Source organism: Leptonotus elevatus, chromosome 8 (assembly GCF_054856555.1).
Source record: "Leptonotus elevatus isolate MCC_2025b chromosome 8, RoL_Lele_1.0, whole genome shotgun sequence".
Lineage (NCBI taxonomy): Eukaryota > Metazoa > Chordata > Actinopteri > Syngnathiformes > Syngnathidae > Leptonotus > Leptonotus elevatus.
Window position 1 is genome coordinate 12,652,944 of NC_141246.1, and position 14,285 is coordinate 12,667,228.

At 38.5% G+C, this 14,285-nt stretch overlaps 1 protein-coding gene across 9 annotated transcripts in view; it reads right to left on the reverse strand.

Moving 5' to 3' along the window:
• Positions 1–14,285, reverse strand: part of slit2 (slit homolog 2 (Drosophila)) — a 106,442-nt gene that overhangs the window by 35,600 nt on the left and 56,557 nt on the right. For all 9 annotated transcript variants that reach the window (XM_086082241.1, XM_086082242.1, XM_086082243.1 and 6 more), the window contains exons 5-8: positions 3,077–3,148; positions 2,335–2,406; positions 676–747; positions 297–460 (exon numbers count right to left, since the gene is read on the reverse strand). In XM_086082241.1, coding sequence (XP_085938367.1) covers positions 297–460; positions 676–747; positions 2,335–2,406; positions 3,077–3,148 — 380 coding nt within the window. The remainder of the gene's footprint in view (positions 1–296; positions 461–675; positions 748–2,334; positions 2,407–3,076; positions 3,149–14,285) is intronic.

A 14,285-nucleotide genomic window follows, 5' to 3' on the forward strand; every position in this document is an offset into this window, starting at 1 on the left:
ACGTGAGTTCGTTCCTCAACCCTTGCGTAACTTTTTTTTTTTTTAATACATCAGTAAAATTTTGTCAAAATCTCTCCTTGCAAAATGTACATATCATTTCATATAATTTAATAGTTTTTTTTCATGGGATAGGCAAATTCTATCGCACACACTAAAACGACTAAAATTTACTCTGAATATTTTACTTTCTTCCAAGTGTAAATTTCACTCTGTTTAGAGTGACACCGAACAGACTGTGTTTAGAACATGTCTGGTCTAAACATCATAGTTAACCCTGTGTTACGTCTCCACCTTACCTGTGCAGACAAACTCCTTCTTCTGGACTTCTGCAACATTGTGCCCCCGCAAGTGTGGCGGGGCCATGCACTGCGTGTAAAGTCCCAGACGGGGGCGCTGCCGCAGCCACTCCGATAGCCAGGCCACGTGGCAGTCACATTGCAGGTTGTTGGAGTGCAGTCGACTGGGTGGATGAGGGAGGGGGGGGGGGCAGAGAAGTAGCAAGATGGGGTGATGGATGGGAGGAGAGAAACAATAGATTTGAGGATGTGCAGAATGGGGAAAGGCGGGTAGACGATGGAGGAGAGGTGAGATGAAGCAATCAATTGTACAAACAAGCAGGACAAGATGAGAACTCAACCCTGGGGATGATGTTGTGTACTCTGTGGTGTAACTTACAATGTCCTCAGCTTGGGCATGTGGTTGAAACTGGCCACGGACAGTCGGCTGATGTTGTTGTTGTTGAGGGTGCTGAGAAGGGAGGACAATGTCACTGTCATTCCATTTCCTAGTCACCATCATAAAATCCAGCCTTGTTTATTAAATGAGTAGTCAGACTATAGGCCAGGGATTGGCAAATGAAACGCTGGAGGTGGCCACAATTTTTCCTCAGAGCTTCTGTGGGCCACATAGGATCACACAATTCCTAACAAGATCTATGACAAAAATGATATTTCAAAAAAATGTGCTAACATGCAAAATTGCTCTTAATATATTTCATTTTTGATAATACATTTCTCAATGCATGTATAAAGAAACCACCATCCTAATCCAACAAAAAAAGGGTTTGAAGCAAACAACTAAATAACCACATACGGTATTGTATACATATATATATATTTTTTATTTTTTTCAGTGCAAAGGGCTGCGTCAAATAAAAATTACCATTCCAGAATGGAACAACACTGTTGAAAATAAACCAAAATTAAGGGCAAGAACTCATTTTGTACATTTTTTCCCCCAAAAAACTCCCTTAAAATTTTTATATTATTGATTTACTATGTTTGTCCTGCATATTATTCCAAAACCATAAAAAATTATTCGGCCTACTCACATTGCAGTACAGGTAGTAAGCGCAATGAAGACTTGTCTTCCATCTAGTGGTAAATGGTGATATTACAACTTTAAACAGCAGTTGATATTCACAGGTCGCCACCCACGGATCCAAATACCAGCAGATTTTTTGTCCTTTTTTTCTTTTCAATATTTTGTTCATATTTTGAACATTTCCTTCCGCTTTTTTGTGGAAAACATATTAATCTGTGTTTTTTGAATATTTGTGTGTGTGTGTGTAAAATAAATAAATAAATAAATTCATTAATTGTTATTTTTTTAGGGGATGATAAATCAAGGCCTGCTCGTTGCCTTCTTTTTTTTTCTTTTCTTTTCTTTTTCTTTTTCTTGCTAGTTGCCTTCTGACAACACTTGCCTCGCATCCACAATAAAGTATAAGGCGCACATCCATTATAAGAGCTACATCAGAAAGTCTGCCATTCCTGCAAATGCATGATTGTAGGCAGCCATAAAGAATTCATCAGAGCTAATGAAATCCAACATCCAAGTGGAAGAAAGCACAACTTGTGCGACAGTTAATACATTAAATTGATCGATTTCATGATTACATCTTCCATAAGCAAACAAAAAAAAAATCCCGTTGAACACTGAAATTCACCAGATTTAAAAAATATGATTTTTGATGGCTCATGTTGAAGTTCAAGACACTTTAATAAACATACAAAACTAAACTCGTGAGCTGTGATGTTAACGTCAACACTGTGATAAAACAGTATGTTAATTTGAGACACATCTCAATGGCACCTTTGATACTTGAGAATATAAATAATCCGCAACTAGCCACAGCTCACCTAATGTGTCATCATTTTCCAATTTGACATCCTTTCAGATTAAAGACCTCTAAAAGGAGTAAATAATTAAATAATTAATAATTTGATTTTGAACTCTAAATATATTTACAATAAATGTCAACAGGCATATTAATGCATGGATCCCTTTGTAGCTTCTCTTGTGCGCATCTCGACTCGATCAACTGTTACTCACAGTACTTCCAGGTCGCGTAACGCTCTGAAGGCTCCATCTTCGATACAGCTGATGTGGTTGTAGTCCAGCTGGCTGCACACATGCGCACACAAAAGACAAAAGACAAGTTGTGTTTTGTTCAGTGCTAATATGGCTTACAGAGAGCAGGTGAAAGTCAAGCAAAGAGTAAACGCAGCTCCTTTTGTCTCTGGAGTTCTTTGTTCTTTGCAGATGTTAATCCTCCTTTCCTCTCGTATGCGCTCCTTCTTCTTCTATATGACGCTTCATTTGTATGCAATACCTTTTTCCCCACTCCCTCTCTCTCTCACTCTCTTTACGGGCGCACAGACAGACAATTTCCTGCCCATTTATTATAATTGCACAATAATTCAACAAAATTATCTGACGTTGAACGATCCGTGTTTACAAAAAGACCGCTGTGCAAATGACGTTACCTGCAAAAAATCACCAACAATTATCTTTCATCATCACAACTCTGATTGAGGCAAAACAGAGATAGAACAACTGCAGAAATGTCGTACACGCGCACACACCCACACACACACACACACATACACAGGGTTATTAATGATCAGTCAATACAGCAAGCAGGAGGCCCATGACATTTAAGGCAATTAAATATTGATGCACAGACAGACACATTAGTAAACATGGGGCAATACACACACAGACACGCACACACCCACACACACACACACACACAATGTGTCTGGAAACCTTTTGCCAAGTGGCGCCAACTTACAGATTCTTGATTTCCACAGCTCCCCTGAAGGCTTTCCTGGGCACCCCTTGAATCTGGTTCTCGCTGAGATCACTGGACAGAGTGAAAGGGCAGCCAGAGAGATGGAGAGAAGGAGACAAGACAGGGGGCAGAGGGTTATTAAAGCTCGGCCATCTCACAGACACTTGTTTATAGCAGTAACTCTGGCAAATGCAGCAGGAAAGCTGTAGAGCATACAAAGCACTCCTTCCCAACAACACGGGAGCGAGCGCAAGTATGTACATTATCTACATTGGTGCACACTGATAAATGTTACTGGCTTTGAAAATCCACACATCAGGTAAACTCTAGGAAATGTTCAGATAACCTTTAGGGGGCGCTGGTGACCTCTGATTCCATGAAAGCTGTCGGCGCTGCCCTCAGTGTTTTAAGGAAGTTATCGTTTCAGTTCATTCAAGTCACAACGTGATAAAAAGCCCAAATTATTTTTTTCCTGTAAGCACAATCTAATAATGCATATCATACCACTAATCCCATGTATTAGAAACACTTTTCAGCATGATATAACCAACAACCAAGGCACATATTTTACATTGGGAGGGGGGGGGGGGGGGGTCAATAACTAACAACTCGACAAAAATGTCACAAAAAGTGAATACAGTACAAAAGTTAATTGCTATCTAGTGAGGAGCATTTAATTGTTCTGCCTGTCACTATGCATCCGTGGCATAGTTCAGGGATGGGCAACTGGCACCTGCATGCAGCCCGCCACAACACTTTGAGTAGCCACTTGATTAATAAAAAAAAAGAAAGAAAAAAAAGATTTATTATTATTATTATTATTTTTTTTTTTACAAACCCCCAAAAAGTCATCAAAAAATACCAATAAACAGGAGGTAAATGGGGGAAAATATGACAGTGTATTAGGGCCACGTATAAATATATATTTTTTAGATGGTGGGGGCAATATTCTGAGAAAAAAACTCACAAATTTGCCACTTTAAAAAAACTCGTAAATTTGCCACTTTATAAAGGAAAAAAACTCAGAAACTTACGAGAAATACACGTAGCATACTCTGATATTTGTAACCAATACTTTTCGGTCGGGTTTTAAAATAAGAAAATAGTAATTGCTTTAGCAGAGATTAACCATATCATTAAATGTTCGCACTTTGAAGCTGCCAGGGACAAAGACGCCTCGCTTTGAGAAGTTCCACAACCTGAGGATCAAGCATTTAAGTTAATTTGTTAAAATTTATGTTTCCAAAATTATTATTTACACATTCACACCTTTTGGTATTTTTTTTTGTACAAGTATCTAAGTTGATGTGTCGAATCTGCTGCTCTCCATCATTCACTTGCATTTACTTAAAGTATGCTGGCTTCTGATTGGTTAGTGTTAGTCATTTCATCGGGGATCAGGAAGTGTTGTCGCTCGAACTGGCGTGCATGACGAGTAACGTATAAATTAAGAATGAATCCGTCTCCATCCTGCTTTTTCATTTTATAAACAGTTTCCCATTAGCCACCAACAAATCCTCACATTAAACTATAGCTACGCGACGTGTATTTGTAGTTTCTGAGTTTTTTTCTTGCAAATTTGCCACTTTATAATGTTTTTTTTTTCTCTTTGAATATTACGTACGTAAAGGGGGGAAAAATCTGTTAATTTGCAGGTGCCAAACTGCAAATATTCATTAGCTGTAGGTTTGGGTTGCAATATCACCACCTAATATGACACACACGCACACACACAACCAACGTCACTTCAACAAATAAAGTGTTAATCATATCACCGTAGAAACAGCAACGTGCAGATATAAATAAAAGCACGTAAATGAGATTGCGTATCTGAGAATGGATGCAGCTGCTGCGAGATGTAAGGAACACATCACATTGGCATTTCTTCACCATAGGAGAGAAACTGGACGCTCAACGGAAAAAGCCCGGGGAAGCGGCTCCCCGAGTGTTTGAGTCATCAGCCGTCGGGCTAATCCAGGCCACGTTCCAGACGGACTATTTGACCTTTCGCCCAGCACCCCCCCCCCCCCCCCCCCCAGCTCTTGACCCCTGCTGCTGCACCATGACCTCCGGCGTGCTAATCGGCTAACGGCTAATGCCCGGTGACATTCCTTACATTCTTGAGTTTGCGATCTCACAATTAGGCAGTCAGGTTATCGTCCTCCTTGTGCACCTGCTGCTACTACAGCGGCATTACGCATGCACTCATGACGCATGGACAGAAACGTTACGAACATAAAGTAGGATTCTCGAAGTCTCAAGAGGTCATGTGGGTCCACTTCAACTCAAAAGCATGAACTGAAAAGCACCATTAGACTTAGTGGTGATGGTTGTCGGATGAGCCAGCGTGGGTGCAAGGATGCAATGAAAGTCAACTTTTTCAGATTACTCTGGTATATTTAACATGCTACAAGGAAATAAAAGAATGTTCTGACACTGACGATGTTAATGATTTCTTACAATTAATTCATCAATGATTTATCAAGGTAGGAAACAGCTAAAAGTCATTAAGCAACATTTCATTTCGTTACTTTTTTTACAAATGTTTACACTTGCAAATTATCACGTCTGGTGCGTGAATGTGTGCGTGAATGGGTAAATGTAAATGCTTTGGGCACCATATGGTGTAGATAAAAGCGCTATATGAAAAGCAGTCTATTTACCATTTACGTCTAAAATATTCAGAGGAAATCGCAATGTCTCATCATTGATGAGCTATGCTTGGAACGGGCTCCTCCGTGTGGTCCTTGGGGCCAACCATGTTGCTGACCCCTATAACAATAAATGTGTAGGTATTGGGCAGCTGGAACGTATTTGCAGCACTTCAGCGTGCCCACATGTTTATGTTATAGCTTTATTGAATACATTTGTTCCCTCATTTTATTTGAATCATGTAATGCGATTTTTTTTTTACGTTAGAATTATTTATTTATTTGCACCAAAATTGTCATTATGGGTTGTTGTGTATAGAATTTTGTAGAAGGCTGTAAACTAGGAATGTAACGATATCCAAACATCCCGATATGATATTATCACGATATGAAGGTCACGGTACGATAATTATCACGTTATTGTGGGTAGGTTGGTGATACAAAAAAGGTTACAATATTGTAAAAAAAATTAGCTCATACTAAAAAAACACACACACAATATTGACCTTTTGTACATTACAGCAATGAAAAATATTATAAAAATATTATAAATATTATATATATAATTCAAATTCACATGCAACGCTGTCAAAAATATCGCTGTTCACATTGAACTGCAAAAACGATTGAAAATGTTGTATGATGCATGCAAGGCACCCTCTCCTCCTCGCCCCACCCACATGTGCAAGTCTTCGAGTTCTGTTGTGTGATGTGGTTGTATGTGCCGCCGAGTTTTTTTCCAGGTTCAAACTGAGCCCCCCTTTATAGAGGCAGAGCTTGAGCCTTATTCTTTTCCCCTCCTCCTTCCTTATATTTTTCTTTTTCTTCTTCTCCCCATCTAAGGAATTTGGGGCACTGAAGATTGAACCTACAGGCTTTCCATTCTGTCTCCCTCTGTTGGTCATTGTTGTTTTCCTGTTTCTTGGATGGTTTGTGACTGGGGAAATTTGCCTTTTCAGGGATCAATAAATAATATCGGTAATATTGACTTGTAGTAAACAATTGTACTTTCTGACAAATTGGTCCATTCTGTAATTTGGGTGGTCATGATGTGTGACATTTATTCACAAGAACACAGCGACTTCCAACCAAGGTTATTATAGTTTTGGAATTTTCATTTTAGTATAGTTTTTATTTCGTTTTGAGATTTGTTTTTTTTAACTTTTAACTAGTTTTAATTAGTTTTCAGGGTGGTTCTGTTAAAAATGCTTGGTTTTAGTTTAGTTTTCGTTTTTGTTTATGTTAAAAAAATATACACGTTACTTGTGCGCAATATTTAATAAACACCATGTTAAATGGAAAAAAATGACACTTTGCGTCGCATTTCGGCTGAGTTGACAAATTTGTCTCCTCGGAGCAACGTCATCTGAAGGTGCTTTTCTATTGGCTGCTGCTCGGTGACATCACTTCTGTGTGGCACACTTTCATGTATTAAATTCATTACTAAAAAGATTAAAACGAAGGACACTTTCGCTATAATTATAGTTAGTTTTAGTTTGTTTTATAAACATAAAATGTAGTTTTAGTTAGTTTTTGTTTTTTTAAAATAATTTTCGTTTTTATTTCATTTCGTTAACAAACCATTTTTGTAGTTTTTGTTTTTTTCGTTAATTTTCGTTACTAACTAAAATAACCTTGCTTTCAACCCTAATACTAACAATAGGAGGCAATGGAAGAATATGCTAATAAAGTAGAAACATTATCAACCCCTGTGTGTGTAATGACAAGACCAGCCAGGGCTTTTTAATGAGTAGCAGATTATCAGAGAATAATTGCAATAAACACTTTTATTGACTGTCAAGCAGGCACACACATTTTCTTGGCAAATGTCATGCTTTTGTTCTAAATTAATTTCTTTCTTTCCTTTGAACTCGTGTCGATACATACAGCCCAATTCATTTGTCCTGCCTTTGTGCAAGTGATGGGGAGGACCCACAATGTTGGTCATGAGTTGACTTTGAACTAGAGCTGTCAAACGATTAAATTTTTTAATCAGATTAATCACAATTTAGAATTGTAATTAATCACGATTAATCGCTTAATGAAAAAGCCTTTTTAACAAGATTTTTTTTTCCCGCCAAATTTGAAGAGCACCGGTTATGTGTTAATTATTTTGACATTTAATGTTATGAGGACGTCTTCCACAGTTTTTTGATCCACTGCATTCTCTCATCCTCCTCTTTTTCTAATCAATTACTTGCATAATTTAAAATGAGAAAAAAAAATGACCCCAATATTTTGACATGAACAAATATTCTAAATGTCATACGCAAACATTTATTAAATGCTTTACTTTAATGCATGAAATTATGTTTATTGCTCAAACACGACATGTGCTACCTTAAACGTAGCCATCCGCTGTCACGCTAAAGGATCATCTACGGTCAAAATGAACAGCGCGATTAATCTGTGTTAATTCATCATTAATGCGATAATTTGTTGTGATTAATTAACCAGTTAATGCTTTAACTTTGACAGCACTATTTTTGAACACACACGCTTCTCGCTTGCGGACTCACACGCGTATACACAGTGGCCGGCCCGACTCAAACAGAGTGTATCCTGACACTGTTTTTACAGGACCAGAGGGGCTTTAAAAGCAGTCATGCTCTTTTAACCGCTGCTTCTTTAAACCCAAATAAACAGTCTGTTCCCTGCAAGCTACTGTCTGCATCTGCAGTGTGACGGAGACAAGCCTCGCTGTCATTTGCGGTGTGTTGGTATACACTTGCCGTGTTTTCCCGAGCATGTACGCCTCTCACTCTCAATTAGCGTTATGCGGCAAGATGGAGAGGTATGCAAATAGTTGATTGCTTTAGGATGGAGATAAAGTTCCACGTGATGTGATTATGCATTCACAATCTCTCACACTTCATTAGTGTGGTATAATGAAGTGGTGTCCAAACTATGGCCCGGGGGGGGGGGCATTTGTGGCCCACTGTCCATTTTTTGGCGGCCTGTGGCCATATCATTGAAATAACTTTTGACATGCCCATAATGCAATAGAAATAAAGACATTTTAAAAAGACATTTAAAAAAAAAACACAAATTAATTTGCCTTACCACCTTCATCAGAAAGCCTTGACCTATCAGTTTTTCCCAAAATAATGACATTGTACTGTATACACAATGTATAATTGCTTGCTTAATTGGTTTTACTGTGTTGAAAAAAATTCAAAGTGGCACTTGCATTTTTCTATATTGATTGTCAGTATTCTAGGGGAATAAAAACCCACTTTTACCCAGTTAGGAAATTGACTTCTTCGGTTCTTAAGGGTGGATTTTCCTCCACAGTTTGCCTCCAAGGCATCTCAGTCGATTTCATCTTCTTTTAAAGCATTTTTGGGCGAATGTCAAAAGCGCAACTTTCCCTCTCTCGTCCTTTTTACCTCTCCCGCCTCCACATTCTCCTCTCTTTCCCCTCGCTCTTCCTCTCTCTAATTTGGCCTGTTTTGTAGACTTCCCCGAGGTTTAACCCTTAACCTCTGCCCCCCCCCATGTGCCTAAACTGGGAGGTTGCCTTCATTAAAAGAGGCTCCAACTGAGCCCAGAGTGTGTGTGAGTGGCTTTTTTGTTTGATCAAACCGGAGGTATGAAAGCCACACAGGAACTGTATCACGCTGCCAAGCTAGGAACCCCCTCAGAAAGTGGAAGTGCACCCTCCCCACACATCACTCAGACACACACATTAACATACAAGATGCTGCTAAAACGGCCTGCCACACACTTTCTCCATCACTTTTAAACTGAAACATACTCAACGTAACACACCGCTTACGCTAATTTTTAAATAAAGTTTGTTTACATTGATGGCAATGCAAATGGCCTGAGTAGCCCACGTTGTGTGATGACAATAGCTTGGCTTCCCTTTTAGACGTTCATAGTTTTGATTGACATTAAAGTTGCGACCAACGTCGACACAACGCTATCCCGAACTCATGTCCAATCGCTAATTTAGGACGCTAAGAAACCGCTAATTAATGACGCCGTCATTGCATGATACCGCCAACGTAAGTGGCTAGCGGCTAGCTGTTAGCATGACCAGTAATTCACTCTCCATGTTTAAAGGAAGGGAATGTGCCTTCAATTTTACGTCGGGGTCTTTTCATTATTTAAAACAAGCAACAACAAAAGAAGAAGATAAATCGACCTTTGTCTTCATTTATTATAATAAAAAAAAACTTTTGTCCATTAAAAAAGAAAAACTTTCAACTCAAACTCAACTCCTAAATCCTAAATGGCTGTACGAGACATTTTGAATTGATTTTTTATTTAATTTAATGGGAAAAAGCATTTTACAAAATGAATGAAGACACTAAATCCTAAACAGCTATATTAGATATTTTTAATGTTTTTTTAATTTATTTTATTTAATGGGGAAAAGCATTTTATAAAACAAATGAAGACAAAGAACTATTTGTCTTTAAAAAAAAACAAAAAACTATCCGATCCATGACTTTTGTGATACGTTGCACCCCTACTGTTTAGTGATGAGACTCACCTCCCAGGCATACTCAAAAATGACCCCTCTGCGTGTTTGACACGCCATCATGTGCTGTCAAAGTTATCGGTGAATTTGTTGTTCAGCAATTTTTCTCCGTTTACGTTGAGCGCCTTCAGAGATTGACTCATTTGATTCAGTCAAATTTGAATGACTCGTATTATTAAGTGATTAACTCATTTTACACTTTGACAGTTAAACATTTTCAAAAGTGTTATTTAAAGGCATGTCAGGGTGGGTGGGGTTCTATTGTAATTGTGATGCTCAATATTCTGGCTCAGTGGTAGGAAGTACATATCGTCACCTTCTTAAAATGATTGCCTACGTCATTTTTTTGCATTTTTTTTAATGCTTAAATCATCTTCTCATGATGCAAATGGTTTGGTGTTTCCTGAAAAAAACGGAAAAAAATGACTCCGGCGATTATTTTCAGAAGTCGTCGAAAAGCTTTGTTAAAATACTTTAGTAGAATTTTCAGATATCTGTACTTTACTCGAGTATTGGTTTTTATGTTGACTTTTGCTTAGTCAAAATAGGCTCATTATTATAAAAAAAAAAAAGAAGAAGTATTGTTCAAGTCTTGTACTTGAGTTTTGTTGTCATGTTCTTTTCCAGGTTAATACTGTGCCCCCACTTTAAAGGAGCAGAGGTTGAGCTTTGTTATTGTTCCCCTTCCTTATACTTTCTTTCTTCATTTATGAAACTTGGGGCGCAGATAGCGACCCGCCAGGCTTCGGTCTCCCGGCCAATAAAGATGATTCTGATTCTGATAAATAGTGGGAAAGCCGCCTCATGGAGGAACAGGGAGCAATTTACAAACAAGGCAATACGTTGGAAAAGCAAGATATTCCCCATCCATCGCATTATTTAGGATGCCGTTTGAGGTTGTCAGCGGCAAAGATGACTCTCTTAATAAAAGAGGAAAAATATGTTGTGTGGGAGGTTTTTAGTTACAAAATGTGTATTGCATACAATTAACAATAACAATTAATTTTTACAATTCATTTTTGTACTTGAGTCCATTTGTAATGAAAGGAGTCTAATCAAATACTTGTTTTGCAGATTTATACAATTGCAGTTGCCTTTTTTTTTTTTCTTTGTGCATGTTTTTCTCATCTGTGGTGGTGCAAAGCGTGTGTGTGCACGCGTGTGTGTGTGTGTCTCAGAGTCAGGTCTCCCATGTGAAGAGCTTAGTGCTGCTTTTCTAAAGAGTCTTTTGAGAGTGAGAGGGGCTTTTGACGCCGTGTGTGTCTTATAAGAGACCTGGCTATGAAAGAGCGCCACTCAATTCTCACACATGACCCCCCCACCCACACCCCCGCGCTCCCTCTCTCACACTGGACACAACTCACACACGCACGCACACACAGGCTCTCGTGCTGACTGTTATACAGTTTCTGAAACTCTTTTGTCCGCGACCGCAATGTCACGAGATTGTTCCCATGAGGGACAAACCCGGGTTCTCGTGTGTGGCAGGGCGCAGGTCGAAGTTGGCAGAGCAGTATTACTAATCATCTTGTTCAAATCCCTTTGGCAGACCTTAATCCTATTAAGTATAAGAATGTGTGAATGGGCAAAGAGCAGCGCTGCAAAGAGTAAAAAAGAAAAAAGAAAAGTAAAAGGGTAAGATAAAAAATGAGAGATGGGAGAAGTTTGATTAAAGATGCTTAAAACCTTTGTCTGAGGCCAACCAGTTATTATGCAAAACTGCACACACATACACACACTTCTCTTCTAAACTAATATTGACTTGTCAATTGAACGATTGATGTGCCCTCGCACCCCCACCCCAATTTCATTGCCTGCATCTCTGACTCGCCATCATGCATCACATGAATACTTTAAATGCCAGGTGTGACGGTTGCCATGGCTACTGCGCCAAGGCTGGACACCTTGTGGGGTGTCCCCTCTGTCTGGTGACCAGGCTGGCGACCCGCCCTCCCTCCGAAAAATGTGTGTGTGTTTTCTTGCTGCATTGCGACATGGTCTTGTGCCTCTTTAACCCCTTTATCTGGCAACACAGCATTTATGGTGACTGAAGAGGTGTGACAAAAAGACTCTGCACATCTCACTGTGAGGCAGAGGAGCTAATAACTCAGTCATCCATTTCATGGACCACCTTTGAAAAGGGCACAGGCAAGCTCGAGCCTGACTTTTGGTAAGAGGTGCGCACAACCTGGTCTGATTGAGCCTGGTTCATCAATATTAAATAAATAAATACATACAAATGGAGAAAAAGTCTTATATCCAAGTTTTAAAAAAAAGCATGTTTATGTTAAAATTATCATTGAATGCAATATGAGTTTAAACCCATGTGAAACAATGATCGACTTAATTAGGGCTGGGTATGGATTCCAAATTCCTCAAAATGGATTCGATTTTGATTCACAAGAGTTCAGTTTGATTCAATTTCGATTTTTTTATTCAATTCACTTCAATGCGATATTGATTAATTATGGAACATCAATTCTTTTAAATATCAAGGTCATGATAACAACTCTACAAACATTAAATTAATTTTTTTGCGGATGCAGTAATTGGTTAAATTATTAACTTTGTTAATGAAAGTAACGTGTATAATTACTTAAGTGTTGCACAAACATTGACATCAGCAAGGATGAGATGAAAATATGTTCACAATTTTAATTCAATAATTGTAGACATAAAATAAAAAGATTCTGAATTGACTTTCAGTGCAATAAGTCAGGGCTTTCATAAATTTAAGAAAATACTTTTAAATACAGGTGAAAAGTAAATTTAAAGATAACAGTAAGATAAAAAGAAATTGGCCTGTAAAATTATATTTTATTATGAATTTATGGGAAAAAGAGATGCTGTATTAATAAATCGATTCATGGTTTTATGAATCGATATCAAGCTCCAAAAGAAAAAAAGAAAGAAAGAAAAACATAAGGAAGGGGCAGGGAAAAAAAAAACAAAGCTCAAGATTTGCCCCTTTAAAAGGGGGCACAGTATGAACCTGGAAAAACCTCAATATATAAAGCCACATGATAAAAGACATTACAACAAAAATTATTTTATTATGTCGGAATGCCAGCTGAACAATTCCGTAGTGTAAACGTTGCAGACGTTATTAAGTAAACTTTGAACTGTTTTTAGAGTGTATGTTGAGCTACTTCACATACATGCAGGCATGGGGATTGGTTCCTTGCTTAAAGGTACCTCAGCAGTGATAATGAATGAGATTAGCATTCCTGCAACAGCTAGTCATAATTTTCATACATTTCCATCAGGATTTAAACCTGTATGGAAGCTTATTGCTGGGGGGGAGCTACTCGTTCAGAGCAGTTACGCTATCCTCTGGTTAGCATGTGTGCCTCACATTTCTGGGGTCAGGTTCTGAAAATTGAAATGTGAAAATCCAGGTACAAAAAAACACACAAAATCTCTTTTTGAGTAAGTTGCTGTTTTATGGTAAGCCTTGAGCCTCCAAATCTATCTGTGTAGCTCGGCAATTTTGTCGGTGGTGAAAAAAACAGCCCAACGCGGGTAGTCTGAGGGTCATTACATCTCGTTTCAAGCCAGAGACACATTAGTCAGCCGTCTGAGAGCATGACATCATCTCAAATGTTTACATATATAATTATAGATGAGAGAAATACATCTGTCGTTTATACACACGAGAAATGGATGACGTGCAGTAATTATATATTCGGCATCCTAACGTCTAATGATGATATTTAGGCTTGAGCTCTCCCCTTCATGCTCGTCACTTTGCAGGCACCTGCAGAATCAGCATCGCACCTGAACGTGTCTTGTCATCACTTTTAGAGACGGTGACCAGTCCAGGGCGTAGCGCAACTTTCTCACATAGTCAGCTGGGATCGGCTCAAGGTCTTTGTGACCCTGAAGAGAGAACGGATAGATACATACACTACACTTGATAAAGTGTCTCCTAAAAAAAAAAAAAAAGGAACTGGGAGTTGGTTGCGCTCTCTGCCTTAAATAAGAAGGGATTTATGAGACTATAAAGATTTCTATGACATTTTTATTGTGTGGGAACTATGGGAACTATGCCCCGTACAAACATTTTAGG